The sequence below is a fragment of the Macrotis lagotis genome, chromosome 1, assembly GCF_037893015.1.
Source record: "Macrotis lagotis isolate mMagLag1 chromosome 1, bilby.v1.9.chrom.fasta, whole genome shotgun sequence".
Lineage (NCBI taxonomy): Eukaryota > Metazoa > Chordata > Mammalia > Peramelemorphia > Peramelidae > Macrotis > Macrotis lagotis.
In genome coordinates this window covers 64,410,472-64,430,108 of record NC_133658.1, presented here as the reverse complement: position 1 = coordinate 64,430,108, position 19,637 = coordinate 64,410,472, and the positions used below count along the sequence as shown (strand labels likewise).

The 19,637-nt window shown below is 34.7% G+C and overlaps 1 protein-coding gene across 9 annotated transcripts in view; it reads right to left on the bottom strand.

Moving 5' to 3' along the window:
* Positions 1 to 734: 734 nt before the first annotated feature.
* The window catches only part of TERB1 (telomere repeat binding bouquet formation protein 1), a 60,751-nt gene continuing 41,848 nt past the window's right edge, over positions 735 to 19,637 (bottom strand). For 5 of the 9 annotated variants that reach the window (XM_074203043.1, XM_074203083.1, XM_074203070.1 and 2 more), the window contains 5 exons: positions 18,968 to 19,032; positions 18,371 to 18,466; positions 14,352 to 14,501; positions 13,802 to 13,892; positions 735 to 2,898 (listed from right to left, as the gene is read on the bottom strand). In XM_074203043.1, the coding sequence (XP_074059144.1) occupies positions 2,874 to 2,898; positions 13,802 to 13,892; positions 14,352 to 14,501; positions 18,371 to 18,466; positions 18,968 to 19,032 (427 nt within the window). In that variant the 3' untranslated portion in view covers positions 735 to 2,873. Of the gene's footprint in view, positions 2,899 to 13,797; positions 13,893 to 14,351; positions 14,502 to 18,370; positions 18,467 to 18,967; positions 19,033 to 19,637 lie in introns of those variants that run through there. The other 4 variants (XM_074203090.1, XM_074203077.1, XM_074203103.1 and 1 more) reach the window with 4 other exon arrangements.

Below are 19,637 nucleotides of genomic sequence, written 5' to 3'. Positions count from 1 at the left end.
TTCCAGTACCACATAAGTGGGATGCAGGTAATACATACTGGACACCAGACAACTGAGATGAGTTGTCCTCAAATGGAGATGGATACCAGAGATTTGGCCCAATGGCTAAATATGGGAGAACTTATACAAGAGACAAATTGGGATCAAGGTGGTCTCTTCTTTTCCTAGTCTTTGGGGTAGTTGTGGTTAGATCCTCATACCATGTGAACCTCATTAGTGCATGAGTGGTTCTCATCTGGAGGGAGAACCACTGGTTGAGATGGGAGAGCAATAAGTCTGTACAGGGCTCAGATTCTGACAGTGTTAAATCAGGCAATCCTCAGATGGCAGGGAAAGAGCAATAGTGATGTGGTTGTAAGGAGCAGGCTGACATAGTGGGCCAAAGGTCATCTTCCTGAATTCACATCTGGCCTCAGACACTAGGTAAGTCACTTAACTATTTGACTCAGTTTCCTCATCTGAAAAGTTAGCTGGAAGGGAAATGGCAAACTACTTTACTATCTCTGCCAAGAAAACCTCATAAAGAGATGGGACATTCATTATTACACAACTAATAGAGATGGTTTCCTGGTTCCTGGGCATAAGCTCAAAAGAACCACCTCTTCGAGTACATCTTCCTATATTCAGGCAGACAGTGTAGTTTTCCTATTAATAATTTCTAGGGAAGGAGAGAAAATTCTATTTCTTTATTTAAAAAAACCCCCAATATTTACCCCATCTCACCTATGAGCCAGAGCTCTGTGTATGGTTGGTGCTTTGGAAGATTCTTATAACTGTGACCCTTCTTTTAATAAGCTTCAATCATGATATGACCTGCTTGAAAATCAGTTCTTTAGTGTTTTATGTTGCTTGAATAACAAAATCACAACTCTCATTCTTGCCTTCAAAATATTGCAAGACTTGATCTGAAATGATCTTTCCCCCCATAGCCTATACTTTTCTTCTACGCATATTTCACACTGCAAGGAACCAGAATACTCTGTTATCTAAATATAACAAGGCTTTTCTGGACTTTGTGAAAAGGAAACCCAAGAGTTTTAAACTCAACCAGTATTTTTTCCATCTGAAATGCCTTTGTTTTCCATTTTTTACCCATGCCTCATAGGGTTGCTGGGAACCATGTGTTCTAAAATTTTCAATTTGCTATATATATGTTTAAAATTATTATTATACAGAAATCTTATCCATCCTTCAAAGTCCAGATCCATCTCCTCACTTGCTAATAACTACTTAGGCAAGAGTTAATCTTCTAATTGAAGGTCATAGCAGACAGAACAGATAGGGTTTAGATGTGGTGTTGATGAAAGGCATAAAATGTTGCTTATGTAAGTTAAAGAATTCTTATTCCTGGTATGTTTTCAGGTATTTTCTCCTTTCACCCTGCTTTAAACAATAATCAAAAACAATTATAATATGTCCTTCTTAAAAAGGGAAGTTACCTGTTTCATTACTATTATTTATTTCTAAAAGCACATCTCTATTCATACATTTATCTGCATCAATAGATATAGTAAAATATCAATATCTGCTCAAAACTAATATTTCTCATTTTCAAGAAAATATCAATATATAACAGACTTCAAAAAATTCTCTTCTAACATTGTCAATTCTTGATTGTGTTAGTGAGTTGAAACTCAAAATCACATTTTTTCTTCAGATGTGAATTGATGACAATGTAATGGGGAACTGGCCAAGGACAGACCAATCCCTGATGGAGATATTTGATAAGCTTGTCTCTGAGCATGCCCAATGGAAGTCCCTGCTTCTCCAGCCAACAGCTGGTAGTCTGAGACAGTTTATTTTCCTTTCCTGATTACAGTGAGAGAAGAAAGTAGAGTGAGCTGCTTCTGTGGGAGTTTTTAAATAACAGTTCCAGCTTAGTAGCCAATCAAAATGTTCCCCTCTTCAAAAAAGGACAAAAAAAAAGGAACCTGCTCCAGTCTAAAACAAGGTTCTCATTACACATTCCTGGAGGCAGCTATCAAAATTCACAAGGAACATTGTACTAGGCAAACTCACTGCAAAACTAATCCAGGTCTGGGTGCCCCACACTCTGTGGTATGTAGGTGACTGGCTTCCCGAAGACTTCAGATTTTCCTACTTCTATTGAAGGCACCATCATTCTTCCCATTTCCCTGGTTCTTAAGCTGGGCATTATCCTCACATCCTTATTCTCTCTTCCACTACCAAATCTTGCCATTTTTACCTTCACATGTTTCACATGTGAGCCTTTCTCTCCATTCATACAATTACCTTAGTTTGGACTTTGATCACCTCTTGCCTAGATCACTGCAATCCTTGCCTAAATGGTCTCCTCACCTTGTCTCTCTCCACTACAGTCTATTCTCCTCAATGCTACAGAGGTAATTTTCCTTAAGTGCAGAGTTGACCACATGAACTCTCCTGCCTAATCAACTCTAATGGTTTCCTATTGCCTTGAGGGAATTAAAAATAAACTCCTTTGTTTAGCTTGTAAAGCCCTATACAACTTGGCCTCATTTTACATTTCTAGCCTTACTAGGTATTATTTTCACACTCACATTCTGCCAGTTGATTGGTTATCCCTTATATTTAGAATACACACTTTCCTTATTCCCACCTCAGATCCATCTTCTGCAGGAAACTTTCCTGATTTCTCCATCAATATTTAACCACTTTGCATACATTTATAAACTTTATATTGATGCATAACACATATTTAAATGTAACTCCTCCAGAGTGGAAATTGTTTCATTCTTAAGTCCTCAGTCCTGGGTCAAATGGTAGGCACTTAATAAATGCTTGTGCATTGATTGAAGGGTTGATGGATTGACAATGACAGCTCAGGAACTACCAAGTTGAAAAGTCATTGTTGCTTTGTGACTTTTGATAAATCACTTTTCTCTGGGATATGGGTTCCTAGAAAATGTAAAATGAAAGAAAAATTCATAGGATTTTAGCGTTGGAAAGGAATTTAGATAACATACAATCTAAATCTTCTCAATTTGTGGATGAAATTGTGCTAAGGTCCTAAGCGCTAAGTGCTGGAGATACAAAGAAAGACAAAGACAAGACAGTCCTTGCACTGGAGGAGCTCATAACTGATAGCAAGTTCACTCAATTACCAGGCAAACACAATTTTTTTTTAAAATGTGTATGGGTCTCTCTAATTTTTATATCATCTTTTCTAAATCCATTCCTTTCCCTGTACATCCTAAAAGACATCTCTTATGACAAAGAAGAATGGGGTGATGGGGAGAGCATAAGTCACAACTCTACAAGTATTTATTAAATGCTTTACAAAGTAATTAAGCAATGTGCTAATATGTGACAATATAAATAGTACAAGCATCAAGATGGTCCTTGCCCTCAAGGGTCTTACCATTTTCATGGGGGAAACTGGAAGTCACAGGGGTCTGGTGGAGAAAGTCCGGATAATCAGAAGTGGAGAGGAAAGAAGATATGGCTGGTCCTTAAAATGGCAGTTCTAGAAGGAACCAGCTAATCAGTCCCAGGAATAGGTCTTTTCAATGGGAGAATACAGGAATGAAGTGAATGTTGAAGGTGAAGAGATTTAAGGGACATGTAGGGGAAAAAAAGCTGGGATTTAAGAATACAGTCTGGACAGGAATGAAGACATAATAAGTCTGGGACCTTTCCTGTGAATCATGCACTTAAGTCCTTTGTTGAGGGTCATGCCCTCACTACCAGTGGTTTGTGGTTGAATCCTTCTATTTGAGGCTGTGTTAAAAATAACAGTAGACTGAGCCAGAAAAAAAATCTCCCTGACCTCCATGTAGAATTGTATGAGGTAACATTCCCCCCTCTTTTGAGGTAGTTAGTCTCTTTGTTGGGACAGAGGAAACACCAGACTTCTAGCTGTAACAGAAGGAAAGAGGACTTTCCCATCTGCCTCCTCAAACTCAGCAATAGTCACAAACCTCAAGAGGCATGAAGAATATACTAAGAATATGGGGGCAGCTAGGTGGTGGGGCAGCTAGGTGGCACAGTGGATAGAGCACCGGCCTTGGAGTCAGGAGTACCTGAGTTCAAATCCGGCTTCAGACACAATAATTACCTAGCATAATTACTAGCTGTGTGGCCTTGGGCAAGCCACTTAACCCACTAAAACAAAACAAACAAGACAAAACCAAAAAACCAAATGATAGAATCTGAATGAACACTATATTAAATTTTTAAAAAAATTTTCTTATGTTTTTCCTTCCTATTCCATGGTTTTCTTTCTTTTCCCTCGGTCTTTATTCCTCATATAGAAAATGACTAATATGTAAACATGTTAAACACAAATGTACATCTTCAATAGTCACTAGACTGCCACTGAGGTGAGGGATATGGGAAAGGAGGGTGAAAGGAAATTTTGTAACTTATAATATGTGTGTGTATGGATAGGACACCAGCCCTGGAGTCAGGAGGACCTAACTGTGTGGCCTTGGGCAAATCATTTAACCCCACTGCCTTGCAAAAACCTAAAAAAAAGTGTATGAATGTTGAAAAACTTTCATAACATATAATTAGAAAAATGAAATAAAATATAAATTAGAAAAAAGAATATACTAAGAGAAGTTGAGTTGATCATAAAGTAATCTCAAGAGGTGGTCATTTACAGTCCTGTCATGACTTTGATATACTGAGAACTGATTGCAAAACAGATAATTTTTTTTGCAACAGATTCTTAGAAGCAATGACCACTTCTAGGAGAATTCTACAATTGTAAGGGCTAAGAAAGCCCAAACTAGATAGCTAGATGGTACAGTGGATAAGAGCAACAGAATAGGTAGCCCTGGAGTCAGGAGGACTTGAGTTCAAGTCTGGACTCAGACACTTGATACTTACTAGCTCACTTAACTCCATTGCCTACAAAAATCAAAAAAGAACAACAAAAAGAAAGCCCAAACCATGACTGGCTAGTCAGAAAATTGAGGCCTTGAATATTGCTTGGATGGTACATATCAGAAGTGAATGGGAAATGGCTATTCAGTCCAAGTTTCTTGGGTATTTTTCCTTTCCAGGAGAGTATGACAGGAGATGGCTTACTGGAACATATTTTAAGTATGAGTTAATGTGCATTTATGATTATTTTGTGTTTTAAGCATACCTTTTGTAGTAAAGAAAATAGTATTTAAGTTGACTCCACCTGGAATTGTCTTAACCTGATATCTACTTTATGAGGAGTATTTTTTCCTAGAAGAGGCTCTATTAATCTTTTTCAGGGGAGATCCTATCTAAGCTTTATTAAAGTATTTCCTAGTAGGCAACTAGGTGGCACAGTAGATAGAGCACTTGAGTTCAAATCAAGCCTCAGACAATTAATAATTGCCTAGCTGTTTGACCTTGGGCAAGTCACTTAACCCCACTGTTTTAAATAAAAAAAAAAAAGATTTATCCCAGAAATCTGGAGCAGGAGTGATAAGGTAGAGAGTTCTAAAAAATGGATCTAATTCATTCTCTTAGGGATTAGGTTTCCCCTAGAACTGAACCTAGAGCTTGTGACAAAGAACCAAAGCCCCATTGGATATACAAAACCAGGCAACAATTTGTCGACCAAATTGGACAGCAGTAATAGTATTCTGTATATATGCTGTTGCTATTTAGTCATTCAGTCATGTCCAATTGTCTGTGATCCTGTGAACTATAACATTCATGCTGTTCTCTGAGCAAGCTGTTGAATGGTTTGCCATTTCCTTCTCTGGTGGATTGATTAAGGTAAAGAGAGGTTAGGTGACTTGCCCAGAGTCATACAGCTAGGAAAATGTTTGAGGCTGGATTTGAACTCAGATCTTCCTGATTCCAGGTCCAGTGCTTTATCTACTGAGTTATCAGCTGCCTCCATTCAATTAACTATAGCTTCTCTATAATTTCCACCCACTGGTACAAGTTCTCCATCTGGGGTTAAACAAAATAAATGCACTGTTTTAAAAAATGTAGAAGCAGATACAAGCAGAGTCTGAGAGAACTGGAAATGATTAAAGATACTAGAAACTTAGACTAGCTATATATTTAGGTAAAGGCATAAACATTTTATCTAGTAAGCACTTAAGACTTTTCAAATTTTAATTTCATTTATTTGGAAGTAAAAAGTATTTAAACCCTCCTAATAGGTCCCAAATAATATAAAATGTGTAGGCACAAGCAATATTTACAGCTATCCTACCTTTAGAAAATGAATAAGAAAACTAAATTTCAGTGATTTCCTATCTTCTTTATTCCATACAAAAGATATCTTATTCTTCAGATAAATTTCTACAAAACCTTCGTTTCTCTTTAATCAATTGGAATTATATTTGTTAGTCTTTTATGCAGTTTGAAGAATTTATACCTAACAATGAACAAGATTAATTCCAACATGGGAAGTTAGTTCCTGAAAAGAAACTTGACATTCTTAGTACCCCAAGGTCTGAAAGAATTATTAATTTAACATCCTCTTAGTCTTGGAGACCAGAAAAATCCCTACCATCTATCATCATAGCATCATGCAATAGTAGGCACTCACTAAATGGAAGAAGTTGTCATGCTGATCACCACATAAAAAGATGTTGCTCCAATCTTAAATTATTTTTACAATCCTGCTCAATTCAAGCAAATGATAAATAACAGCCCTGTGAGGCAGGAACTTCAGGGAATACCATTCCCATTTTACAGATGAGCAAGCAGTCTCATAAAAGTTAAATAACTTGCTCCTGGCTATACCACTCATTATGTCAAAAGTTGGCTCTGAGTCCCGAGCTTCCACACTCTAAGATCAGATATCGTTTCACTACCCCCACAATGGGTGGTACAGAAGACTCTGCTAGCTGAAAGCTAGCTCTGGAGAGTCCTACCAAACTAGAAAGATTCAACTATGGCACCAGTGACAAGCTGATGACCCAAGGAACATGCAAACATTTAAAAATGGTTTTCAGTTCCTGTGGTTCTTTTTTGCTTTCATTAAGGGCAGAAATGACAGAAGAGAAGAGATAACAACAAATTATTACAAATATTAACAGCTTAACTTCTGGCACTAAATGAGATCTTTACCCAATGATAGAAGAATTGATAATACTAAATTTTTATTATAGGACTAAAGAAGTTTTAGACATATCACAAGTTCTCCTTTAACAGGTAGGTAAAAAGAGCTAGTCTAAGTGGTTTGTTTCATTGTGACCACAAAAGACAACAAGAAGTCACTAAGTCATCTCCCCTGCAGTTTACATGGTAAGTAAAGGCAAAAAGAAAATACTAAGATTAAGGAAATAACTCTAAGATGATGGAGGAGAGGCATATTCCTTCTAACAACTTTAAAACAATTCAAAGCTAATTTTGGAATGGCAGGACCAACAAAAGGTTGGGGTTTTTGTAGCCTAAGATGATTTAGAAGGTGCCAGCAGGCGAGGTCTGCAATCCCAAGGTGGGAGCTGGCTCAGAGCATACCAGTAATTCCAGTAGAGTAGCTCCAATAGCAAGCAGCAGCTTCAGAATCTTTTAGCCCAGATTCGATAAGGGAGTCAATGTTCAGAAAGAGATTACAGGGAGCCCTTTGCTGGCACTGGATGCAACTGGCACTGATGGGTAACACTATTTCCCATGTGCAATTCTGGCAGATCTCGAGGGAGGAAAGAAGTGTTTGTGATCCTGGTCACAATTCCAAAGCAGAAGGCAGCACTAGAACTTGTGGCTGGCAGGGGATTGGGGGCACTTTCTGAGTAAAGACCAGAGCACAGAGCAGGATAGCTGTGACCCTGCCAGTGATCAAAAACCTTGCAGACCCCCAGAACTGGCTCTGAAAACATCAGTATGAAAAAGTCTGAAGCTTGGGGCAGAGCCTCCTCACCCACAGGAAAGTAGACCCCAATCTAAACATAAACTTCAAAGTGAAGAAATATGTTGAGAAAATGAGCAAAAAAGAATATAAACAATTTGACTTTAAAAAAGTTATCCTAGGGTCATAAAAGTCTATGACATAAATTCAGATGACAACAATGTGAAAACAACCACAAACAAAGTGTCAAGAAAAAATACTAATTGGACACAAACCCAACAAGAATGGCACTGACTATCTTAACTGACTGGAAAAAGCTGATGAGACCTGTTTCAGAAACAGTTGTATTCAGGCAATCAACTAGTTATTTAAAAAAAAAAGGTGAAAAGGCAAGTTTTCAGAAGATGATTTCCTATAGCAGACTACAAGACTACATAGTCAGACAACTAAATGGATACAACAAAGATTAGAAAATTGCACTGCTGATAATAAAAAAGCAATTGAATAACTTTCAGTCTTAGAAATCCTCCTTTAACAAGTTATCTTCTAAGCACATACTAAGGTCATATGTTAGGCTATGACCCTGAACAAATTATTTAACTCTTCAGTGTCCCTGAAATTCTCTTAAGATGATGAGTTGAAGGACAGTAGCAGAGATCTCTTTATCAGGAATTTCCCTATACCAAAGAAATTACAAATCTAAACCAAAAAACAAACTATAAACCCAAAGCCATAATAATAATAATTTATTAAGGACATACAATGTGCAAAGCAAAAATACTAAGTCCTAGGAATACAAATAGAAAAGTGAGACAGTCCCTGGCCTCAAGGAGTTCACATTCAAATAGAGAAGACAATATATAAGGAAGGTTTCAGGACAAGTCAGAAAAATCTCAGTTCCCTTAGGTATAGGGGCCAAGCTGATGGTAAAGTATCTCCTTGAATGTTCTTTTCATAGATAAAAATGACATTAGTTTTCAATGTTGAACAACTTTAATTAAGGACTTTGATGGCAAGAACTTTCCCTTCTGAGTCTTCAGAAGCTGTGGCTGCAGCATCTGTAGGAACAGATGCCAGGCTGTGTCTCCATAGAGATAGCTTCTCAGAATGATGGCTGGAGATGCTAGGCTAAAAGCACTGACATTTTTAAGGGTCTTGGGTTCAGGTCCAGGGCTATCTCTATCAGCAACTGAGGAGTGATAGAGGTCAAGGTGAAGATGATCTGAGTTGCCTGGCATATGCAATTGAATGGGCCACTGGTATTTTCATCTTGAACAATGAGTTGGATCAAAAATTAAAAGGAAAAAGAGTATTTGAGAAACTGTGCAGTGTTTTCAATGATATAAAAATTCATCTTTTTAATAGCAATATTCTACTGGTAATGATATACATAGAATGGGTCATGGAACATTATTATATTCTTCAACAGAGTCAAAATTACAGGTGACCCAAAGGGCAACAGAAAGATGATTGCCAAAGGGCAACAGAGAGATAGGGGTTGGAAGAAGGTTACAGCATATTGCCAATGTAAAACAAGATCACTTGAAGATCTATTAATGTCTAGACCCTATAAGTACACTCCTTCTGTCACACTAGAAATACAACCTTTGTAAGCAAAATCGCTTTATGATCTATTTATACTCATTCCCTCTAAATACAATCCCTCCAACTATATTTAACCCTCATGAGGTAAATCATTGGTTAATGCATCATCATTTTCATGATCAATGTGTGTGTGTCTATGTATGTGTGTGTATATATGTATATGTATATATATGTGTGTCTATGTATATGTGTGTATATATGTATATATACATACATATATCTCCACACCATCTCTCTAAGTATGTTTCTTTTAACTATTCGAAGAAAAATACAATTCTCCAGAGTTACAAGTATTGTCTTTCTGGGTAGAGCTATATTCAGTTAAATGTTATTGACTAGTGTTTTTTTCCTCTTGCCATATAATTTTTTAATTTCTCTTGAGTCTTGTATTTGAAGATCAAATTTTATGTTCAGTTCTGATATTTTTATCAGAAAATTTTGAAATCCCTCTATTTCACTGAAAATTCATCTTTTCCCTCGTAAGAATTTGATGAATTTTTGCAAGGTAATTGGTTCTTGGTTGTAGTCCAAGGTCCTTTGCCCTCTATAATCATTTTCCAGGCTCGCTGATGTTTTAATGCTGAAGATGATAAGAGATGTGTAATTCTGATAGTAGTTCCTTGGGATTTAAATTGCTTCTTTTGGGCTGCGTGAAGTTTTTTTTGTTCCTTTAGCTGAGAATTCTAAAATTTGGCTACACTACTCAGTTTTTATTTTGGGATCTCTATTTTGTCTTCTTGTTTTAGGATATTAGGACAGTTTTCCATGATAATTTCCTGAAAGATATTTTCCAGGCTCTTTTTTTTATTGAGGCTTTCAGATAAACCAATAATTTGTAAATTATCTCTCCTGGTTCTATTTTCTAGGTCAATCATTTTTCCTAAAAGGTACTTTACATTTTCTATTTTTTTAGCCTTTTGGTTTTATTTGATGGAATCTTGGTATCTCATAGAGTCATTAGTTTCCATTTGTCCAATTATAATTTTCAGAGTTTTATTTTTTTCAGCTAGCTTTTGTGTTTCCCTTACCATTTGGTTAATTTTATTTTTTGATGAGTTAATTCTTTTTCCAGTTAGTCATTTTTACTTTTAAAGGAGTTGATTTCTTTCTTTTTTTCTTTTTGGATATTTTAATTATTTTTGCAACTACATGCAACAGTAGTTTTCAACAATCTTTTTTTGTTTAGCTTTTTTGCAAGGCAATGGGGTTAAGCAGCTTGCCCAAAGCCACACAGCTAGGTAATTATTAAGTGTCTGAGGCCAGATTTGAACTCAGGGACTCCTGACTCCAGGGCCAGTGCTCTATCCACTGCACAACCTAGCTGCCCCTTCAACAATCATTTTTTTCAAGGATTTAAGTTTCTTATTTTTTCTCACTCCTTCCTTTCCTTCCCCTACTCTCCCCTGACAGAAAGCAATCTAATATAGACTATATATGTATAATCATGCTAAATATAGATCTGTATTAATCGTATCATGAAAGAAGAATCAAATGAAAATGGGACAAAACATTAGAGAGAAAAACAACATAAACACATAAGACAACTTTTAAAAATTGAAGATAGTAAGCTATGGTCTACATTTAAATTCCAGTTTCTCCTCTGGATATGGATAGTATTTTTCATCACACGTCTTTTAGAATTTTCTTTGATTATTTGTACTTCTGAAATGAACAAGTCTAACATAGTTTCAAATTACCAACACTTCTGTACATTTCAAACTGGGGTTATCAGTGACGTTAAGATTCTTCTTGCATAGTTCTTCTATATATTCTCGCCACTTTTTAATCTCTTCTACTTCTGTTAAGTCCCTACCATTTTTATCTTTTATCATTTTTGCATGAAAATTCCCTAGTTGTGTCTAATTTCCTTGAAGAGATGCCTTGCCTTTCCTATTCTATTATTTTCTTCTATTTCTTTTCATTGCTCATTAAAAAAAAAAAAAGCCTTCATCTCTCCTTGCTATTCTCTGGGATTCCATATTATTTGAATATATCTTTCTCATTTCCCTTTCTCTTTCCTCAGTTATTTGTAAAGCCTCATCAAACAACCACTTTGTTTTCTTGCTCTTCTTTTTCTTTGATTATTTTTTTTAAATTGCTGCCTCCTCTACAACATTGTGATCATAGTTCCACAGGAATTCTACCAGTTCTAATTCCGTAAATCTATTCTTCATCTCTACTTTATATTCATAAGGGATGTTATTTAGGTCATACCTATACAGTCTGATGGTTTTCCCTACTTTAAGTCTGAAATGTGCAATAAGAAGTTCATGATCTAAGTGTATAGAGCTTCTCCACATCTGTCTGCAAAGTATAAAATCACTCAGGGCTCTATTCCTTGAGTCACCTAACTACCTCATTCTACATGATATTTTCCCGTGTGTTCTTTTTATCATACTACTTTACTTTACTTTGCTATTCCCGCTTTTTAAAAGTTCACTTAAATAATAATAAATTCTGCTCCAGATCCTCATTAACTTTACAAAAATCTTTAGGGTTCATTTGTAAACAAGACATTGCTGAAATCTTCTTTCTAATCTATTCTTCCATCTTCCTCTATTTTATGAGTGAGTTCATCCCAAATATAATCCACAACCATAACCAAGAACATGTATCCACTTATATAGCTTGGTATCAATTAGTGCAAATGATGAATCCTGTGAAGTATTTGAAATCAAGTTCATGTATTTGTAAATGTATTTGAATTCAAAACATTTAAAGTTATAATTATATAAAATGTGGATAACGAAGGTAAAATGTTCTATACCAATGACCACTTCACAAGATTCATTATTTGCACTAATCAGGACCTACTTACACTTTTTTACCCCACCTTCTGAAAGAGGACCTTCTTAGACAAGTTGGCTACAAGATCAAACAAAGAAACATAGTATTTGATGAACACAAGGGTGACAACTCCTACAATTCCTGATCTGAAAACTACTAGAGATGCTGAAACACAGTCTGATAGAAAACAATTAAGACAAATATCATACATCATATATAACAATAAATTCCAAATGAATATATGATCCAGCTATAAAAGTTCATAGCATAAACAAATTTGAGGAGCAGGGATCTTTCACAACCACAGAGAAAAAGTCCTTGACTAAACAAAAGGTAGAGAAGATCAGAGGAAATAAAATGAACAATTTTGATTACATAAATTTGAAAAGTTTTTGCACAAATAAAGTTAAAGGAACATGAAAGAGTTACCTGGAAAACAATCTGTTATTTTCTCTGGCAAAGATCTGATATTCAAGACATATAGGAAATGTATACAAATATTTAAAAAGCAGAAGCATTCTTTAACAAAGAGTCAAAAGAGAGGAACTAGTAGCTCTCAAAAGAAAAAAATTAGCTATTAACAGACATGAAATAATGCTCCAAATCATTGGGAGAAATACAAATTAAAACAACTCTAAAGCCACAAGATTGGGAAAGATTAGAAGAAAATGGAATGAACTGTTAATTGAACTGCAAACTGATATAATCATTCTAGGAAACAATTTAGAAATCTACCCTAAAATTCACTAAACTGGATCTTCCCTTTGACCCAGCAATAAAGATAAATGACCTAGAGATAAAGAAGGAAAGGACCCATTTGTACAAAAATATTTATGACAAGATTTTTTTGTTGGGGCAAAAGATTATGAACCAAGTAGTGTCCATCAGTTGATAAATGGATGACTAAATCATGGCATATGAATGTAATGGAATATTACAGTCAGAAAAAGAGGAAAGGGGTAGGCTAGGTCAAAACTGGGAGGAATATTTATATGAACCTTATACAAAAAGAAGTGAGCAGAACCTGGAGAATAAAATAAAAAAATAACTTCTATGTTATAAAGGAAAACAAATGAGAATTATTATAACTTCTATGTTATAAAGGAAAACAAATGAGAATTATTTAAGAACAATGATAAATGAAATGACCAATCACTAGGTCCAGCAGACTAATTAATGAACCGTGATTTCCACCTCTTAGAAAAGAAATGATGAATTAGAGGAATATACATTTTCAGGCATGGGTAGTAAGAGAATTTGCTTTGCTGGACTATATTATATTTATTTGTTGCAAGAGAAGTATGTTATTGGGGTTAGGGGGGAGGAATTGTTAAGGGATAGTGAGTGATACCATGAATCCTCTTTTCTTTCTTCTTTGAATAGGGAATGTCCCCATTTGTGAAAGTCAGATTCATAATAAAAAATGAACATTTTTTAAAAAACAAAGTCAAACTTCAATTGTGGATTATGTAAATGTAAGCCATTATTACCCATCATTCATAGGTTCACAGCCATAAGGAATCTTAGAAATTATCTGGCACAATTTCCACATTTTATAGATGAAGAAACTGGGACAAGTATATGAGAACATCTTCATTATCAGTCATCTGCTCTCCCAAGGGAAATACCTGAAACAGAAAATCTTGATTTTATTTTTAAAAATTTAGAACTCACTTTTGGAAATTGTCTTGAAAATTATTTCTTTCTTCATGTGTTGAAGATTCACTACCAAATCTTTTTTTCTCATATGGGGTCAATAGTATCTCTGTAAAATAAAAGAGTTATTTACAAAATCTTTAGAGTATTCATATAAACAATAACTCCAATTCTATTTGATAAAATATGTAAAATACAGATTTAATGTAGATCTATATTTTACATTGAAAACTGTAGGTAAGTTGTTAAGAATTTATTTTAAAAACCGCACAAAGAGGCTAAAGTTATTCTCTGAACTTTTTAAAAATCTCTAATCCGGGGTGGCTAGGTGGTCCCAGCCCTAGAGTCAGGAGTACCTGAGTTCAAATCTGGCCTCAGACATTTAATAATTACCAAGTTATGTGGCCTTGGGCAAGTCATTTAACCCCATTTGCCTTGCAAAAATCTAAAAAAAATCTCTAATACTAACCTTTCTCCCTCCCCTCAGTCTTAATATATTTTAAAGTTTAAAAACTAAATTCAGTCTAGAAATTTCATAACAAACACAATTAAAATCTGATGAAATTACTTTTGTTAAAGATAAGTGATTTCCTTAGGTCACTTTTATATCTATCTTCAGCTTCCAGAATGACTTTGTGGCGATCACATTGGAATGGGCAAGAGTGCAAGAGTCTGCTAAAATTTCTGCTATTCAGGGATTTTCCTACTTCTACACAACCTAAAAAAAAGCACATTAAGATGATATACAGATGTTATTAAATAGCTAATTACAAATCTGTGAATGAAAAATATTATCTTTCTAATGGTAACTATGGTTTGATCAGGTACTTAATAATGTGTTATTATAAAATGAAAATGATCACATGCTATGTTTGTACATAATTAACCAGCATTTACAATATTTACTACATGCCTAATGCTATGGGAAGATGCATAATAAATATACAGTTTTAGTCATTTAGAATCTAGTTGGGAAGATAAAACAAATACATGTCAATCAACCAGAATCCAAATGACAGCTAAATTTTGATAGTGATCAAAAATATTGGAGTAGCAGAGAAGTAAGAATTAAAAGAATATATTTTAGGTATTGCCTTATTGGAATGAGAGGAATCCTGAGAATAGTGGAAAATAATTAGAGAAAAAATAAAGGAAAAATAAGAGAGGGATCTTGAAAGTCAGAGGAATTTAATTCTGATGACAATGGGAAATTATTTTATATATATATATATATATATATATATGTTATTAAACATCAAGTAGAAGATGAAAGTGGTATTTTAGAAAAATAGTTGGCATAGAAAAATTGTGGCATCAATTAGTTGGGGAAGAAGAGAGAAGACCAGTAGTTTCAATAAGTTTGTGAGAGTAAGAGTTGAAAGAGATCATCTAGTTCAGTCCCCTCACTTTAAAGATAAAAAAGCCTTAGACTGAAAAGGAAAATTACTTGCCTAAGTTTACAAGCAGTTTTCAGAAGAAAAAAACACAATTTTTCAATTGAGAAAGTGTTCTAACTATTTAATAATTACAGAAATGCAAAATAAAGTTATTTTATACCTATGAAAATAATAAAGATCCGTAAAAATAGCAAAATTCAAAGTTTTTTTATTTCAATGATACAGTGAACAGAGAGCAACAGATTTTAATTAAATTGTCCCAAGTTCAAATTTAATGTTGGTAATATTTAAAGAAAACAGGCACATGCTGCTGGGGTTGTGAATTGATAAAACCTTTTTGCAAAATTATTTGGAATTATAAGGTTAGATTTATGAAGTTGTTCATACCATTTAATTCAGTAATTGCACTGGAGGACTACACTAGAGATGTTATTGGTGGGAGGGGAAAAAAAAAGAATGAATCGTATGGAAATATTTTTAGTAATGTTCTTTGTACTAGCAAAAAGCCAGATTTGGTACAACTACTGGGGAATGTTTTTAAAAATTCTGAAATATCAAATGAGACAATATCTGTAAAGCACTCAGCACTGTTCCTAGCATATCATTGGGGCTTAATAAATGTTTGTTTCCTTCCTCCTTTCTGCACGAATAGAATGAAATAATGTTGCAGCACAAGAAATAGAAAACGTGAAAAATATAAAGAAATATGGTGAACATGTAAAGTGGTGTTGAGTTAAAAGAATACTGATTGCAATTAAGCAAAAAAAACCAAAATTTAGAAAATATATTTTAAAAAGAATGGAAAGATGGCATGTAAATAAAACAGCTAATTGTTTTTAAAATTAAACTTACCATAATTTACTAAACAAAATGTAAATGATAGAAACATTTTATATACACCATGGTTTCACTTTTTATTTTAAGTTTTTGAAGATTTATACTTGTTGAAGATTATCAATTTTATGATAAAAATTTGTTTTTATAGAAAAAAAGAAATAAAGACCTAACATGAAATGAGCAAGGATGTTAATTTGAGAGCTGCCAACATGCTGACTCTCTAGAGTTGAATTAATGAACATGAATGAGCTCAACAAGTGATTATTTAGAAAAATGATAAAGGACCATAATAGAGACCAGTGGAATAACAAATTTGTCACTGAAGCCAAGAAGTAGAGTTTCACATAAAAATTAGATAAATATGTTGAGATTCCTTCCAATTCTGAATCTATGAGTTCCAAGCTGGAGGGGATGATTAAATCGGTATGTTACAGAGTTGAGAATGATAAGGACTAGGGAAAGGTCCCTGAGATAGTCTTTGAGACAACAGTAGGGATGGAAGACAGATTTTAGAGGGTTAGTTATGAATGAGTATGTAGGAAGAGAATATAACAGGCAGTAGAGTCTACAAATTTGAGAAATTTTATGAAGACAGGAAAGTGGGAGATTGAATGGAAGCAAGAAGGAGTAGCAGGTTCAAATCAATTTCTCTTCCTTCCTTTACAGCATAAGGATAGCATAGACCCATGTGTTAAGGAAACAGGCTGAAAGAAAATATGACATTTCAAAGTCAAGTCAGGTAGAGGAAAAGGTAGGATTAGAATTCAAGTCTACAGACTCCAAGGTAGTACTCTCTCCATCTCATTACAAGGCTTCACTAATTGTGAGTGAGCTACTGGAAAATGAGGGAAAGAATGGGGTCTTAAATACAGGTAGAGGCATGTTTAGAGAAGAAAGGAAATTCTTCTTAAGATTGGACAGAAGGGATGAAAACATGAATACACTGACAATGAGATATTATGGTATGATGGAGCTAGGCAGAGGATCTCCTGATGGTTGGTACTGATCTTCTCTACAAACAAGAGGCAAGGAATCTGCTGAAAGAATATGAATATAGGGGAGGAGTTAGTCTTTTAAGAGAGCAGTCATAAACTCAAAACTATGGGAAGTGTGTTGAAATGCCAAGGAGAAAAAAGAAATAATTTAAAATGTTTACTATACATTGTTATGCTATTTACTAGAAATAGTGGGAAAAAAGCTTTATATTTGTGAACCTAAAGTGTTTACAGCACAATACAAAATACATTGCTTTACATGAACTATAAAAACTATGAAAAAATGTTATCTAGTTAGCATGTATACAGCTGTCCCAAAAAGAGAAGTATTTAAAAAGAGCTCTGTTCTTTTAACTCATTGGCTCAGAAAAACCAATGGTCAGTCTTCCATGGGTTTACATCAGAGGAAAGGGGAGCTACTGTTCATACAACATTAGATTTTTTTATTGTTTCCTAAATGACCAGTGATGCTCAGGAAAAGGGCATCAGTTTAGATTGGTAAGAGAAGTAAGTTTAGATCTAATAATGGTATTAGGGGTTGATAGCCTTTAAAAAAAAAAGTTTTAAATTTGAGACCAGAAAAGGATTTATTTTATATGCTGAAGAAGAAAAGAGAAATTTAGAAGCTCTGCAAAGAAAAAACTATCTGACATTATCTAGAACTGTGTTATTAGGATGTAGCTCTAATTGTTAAAAAAAAAATTACCTGTCGAGCAAAATATATTTTTCTTCAGCTGAAGTAAAAAAAGCAGGGGTAGCAATCCTTATCTCAGATAAAGCAGATGCAAAAATAGATAGCATTAAAAGAGATAAGGAAGGAAACTTTATCCTCCTAAAAGGTACCATAGACAATAAAGTTATTTCAATACTGAATATATATATATATATATATATGTATGTATGTATGTATGCGCCCAATGAGATAGCATACAAATTATTAGAGGAGAAGCTGAAAGAACTACAGGAAGACAAAGACCACAAAACTCTACTAGTGGGAGACCTCAACCTCCCACTCTCAGTTCTAGAAAAATCAAATCATAAAATAAACAAGAAAGAAGTTAAGGAGGTAAATAGATTGTTAGAAAAACTAGATGTGATAGACTTTTGGAGGAAACTGGGGATAAAAAGGAATATACCTTTTTATCTGCAGTACATGGCACTTATACAAAAATTGACCATGTACTAGGACATAAAAACCTAATAATCAACTGCAGATAGGCAGAAATAGTGAAAACATCTTTCTCAGATCACAATACAATAAAAGTCATATGCAATATTAGGCCAAGGAAACAGACCCAGAACCAATTGGAAACTGAATAACCTTATTGTAAAGAACGAGTGGACCAAAAAAAAATTACCTGAACATCTGAAATTCAATGTTTTAGGATAACTGACACTTCCTTGAAAACTGGAAGCTTCTTTGCTGATTATATCTGAACATAATATAAGTGGATCTGAAAAAAAATTACAAAATACAAGATTTATATACATTCACAATAACAAAAAGGGTTTAGCATTTGTAAAGAGCTTTTCCTCTCAATTCTAGGTGTACTGAAATGCTTCATCCTCCACATTTTACTGGAATTTTCCAAATACAGTCACTCCATTGCTCAAAAAGACTAAGTTTTAGAAAGAGAATGTTCCTACTAGACAGAAAACAGAACAGTGGTATCAGGCCATCATTAAGGAAAGACAGAGACACATGAGTAACATTATCATCTATAATGCTCAAGAGTTTTGGCTTTATTTTTTTTTTAGAGTTTTGGCTTTAAAAAGGAAATGAGGGTGGCTAGGTGGTGCAGTGGATAGAGCACTGGCCCTGGAGTCAGGAGTACCTGAGTTCAAATCTGACCTCAAGACACTTAATAATTACCTAGCTGTGTGGCCTTGGGCAAGCCATTAGCCTTGCAAAAAAACTTAAAAAAAAAAAGAAATGAAAAAATTTGTAATTGTACCTGTTTCTGGTGACTGATGCTTTCTATTTCTGACAACTGGAGCTGGGCATTTACAAACTTGTTCACTAAAAGAAGATGGAGATTAGGGTATTAAAAATAAAATATAATATTAGCAATGATGGCAAAGCACTTGTTATGAACAAAGCAGAAGAGCAGGTAGGCAAGAGCAAGGGCTAACTAAAATTTTGTAAATTCAATAGCTTTGAATACAATCTTTGGAACAACTGGCAGATTTAAGCATTCAGAAGGGATAAAGAACAAAAACTTAGATAAATGATAAGAGGAAGTTAAGAAAGAAGGAAAGAAAATAAAGGGAGGAAAAGAACAAGAGAAAAGAAAAGAGGGTTAATTCTCTACTTTTAGTCCGTCTTTATTTTCAAAAGAATCTGGACATGACATCAGCATGGATTATTGGAGGAAGTAGCCAGGAGACCAAAGAAGAGGCTGTTAGGGCAGGTCAATTGGAATCAGAGGAGACAAACTCATTCAGCCCCAGGTGAGAAAACTGAGGTTCAAATATAGGATATGGTTGTTACCGAGATGGGGACTGCCTGGCTGACCTAGTTCAGGATGCTATCAGCAGGTCAGTGAAGGTGAAAAACAGAAGCAGCTGCCACATGAAGACCAAAGGTTTGCTAAGTTGCACAAGAGCTAATTCCTTGAGCATCCC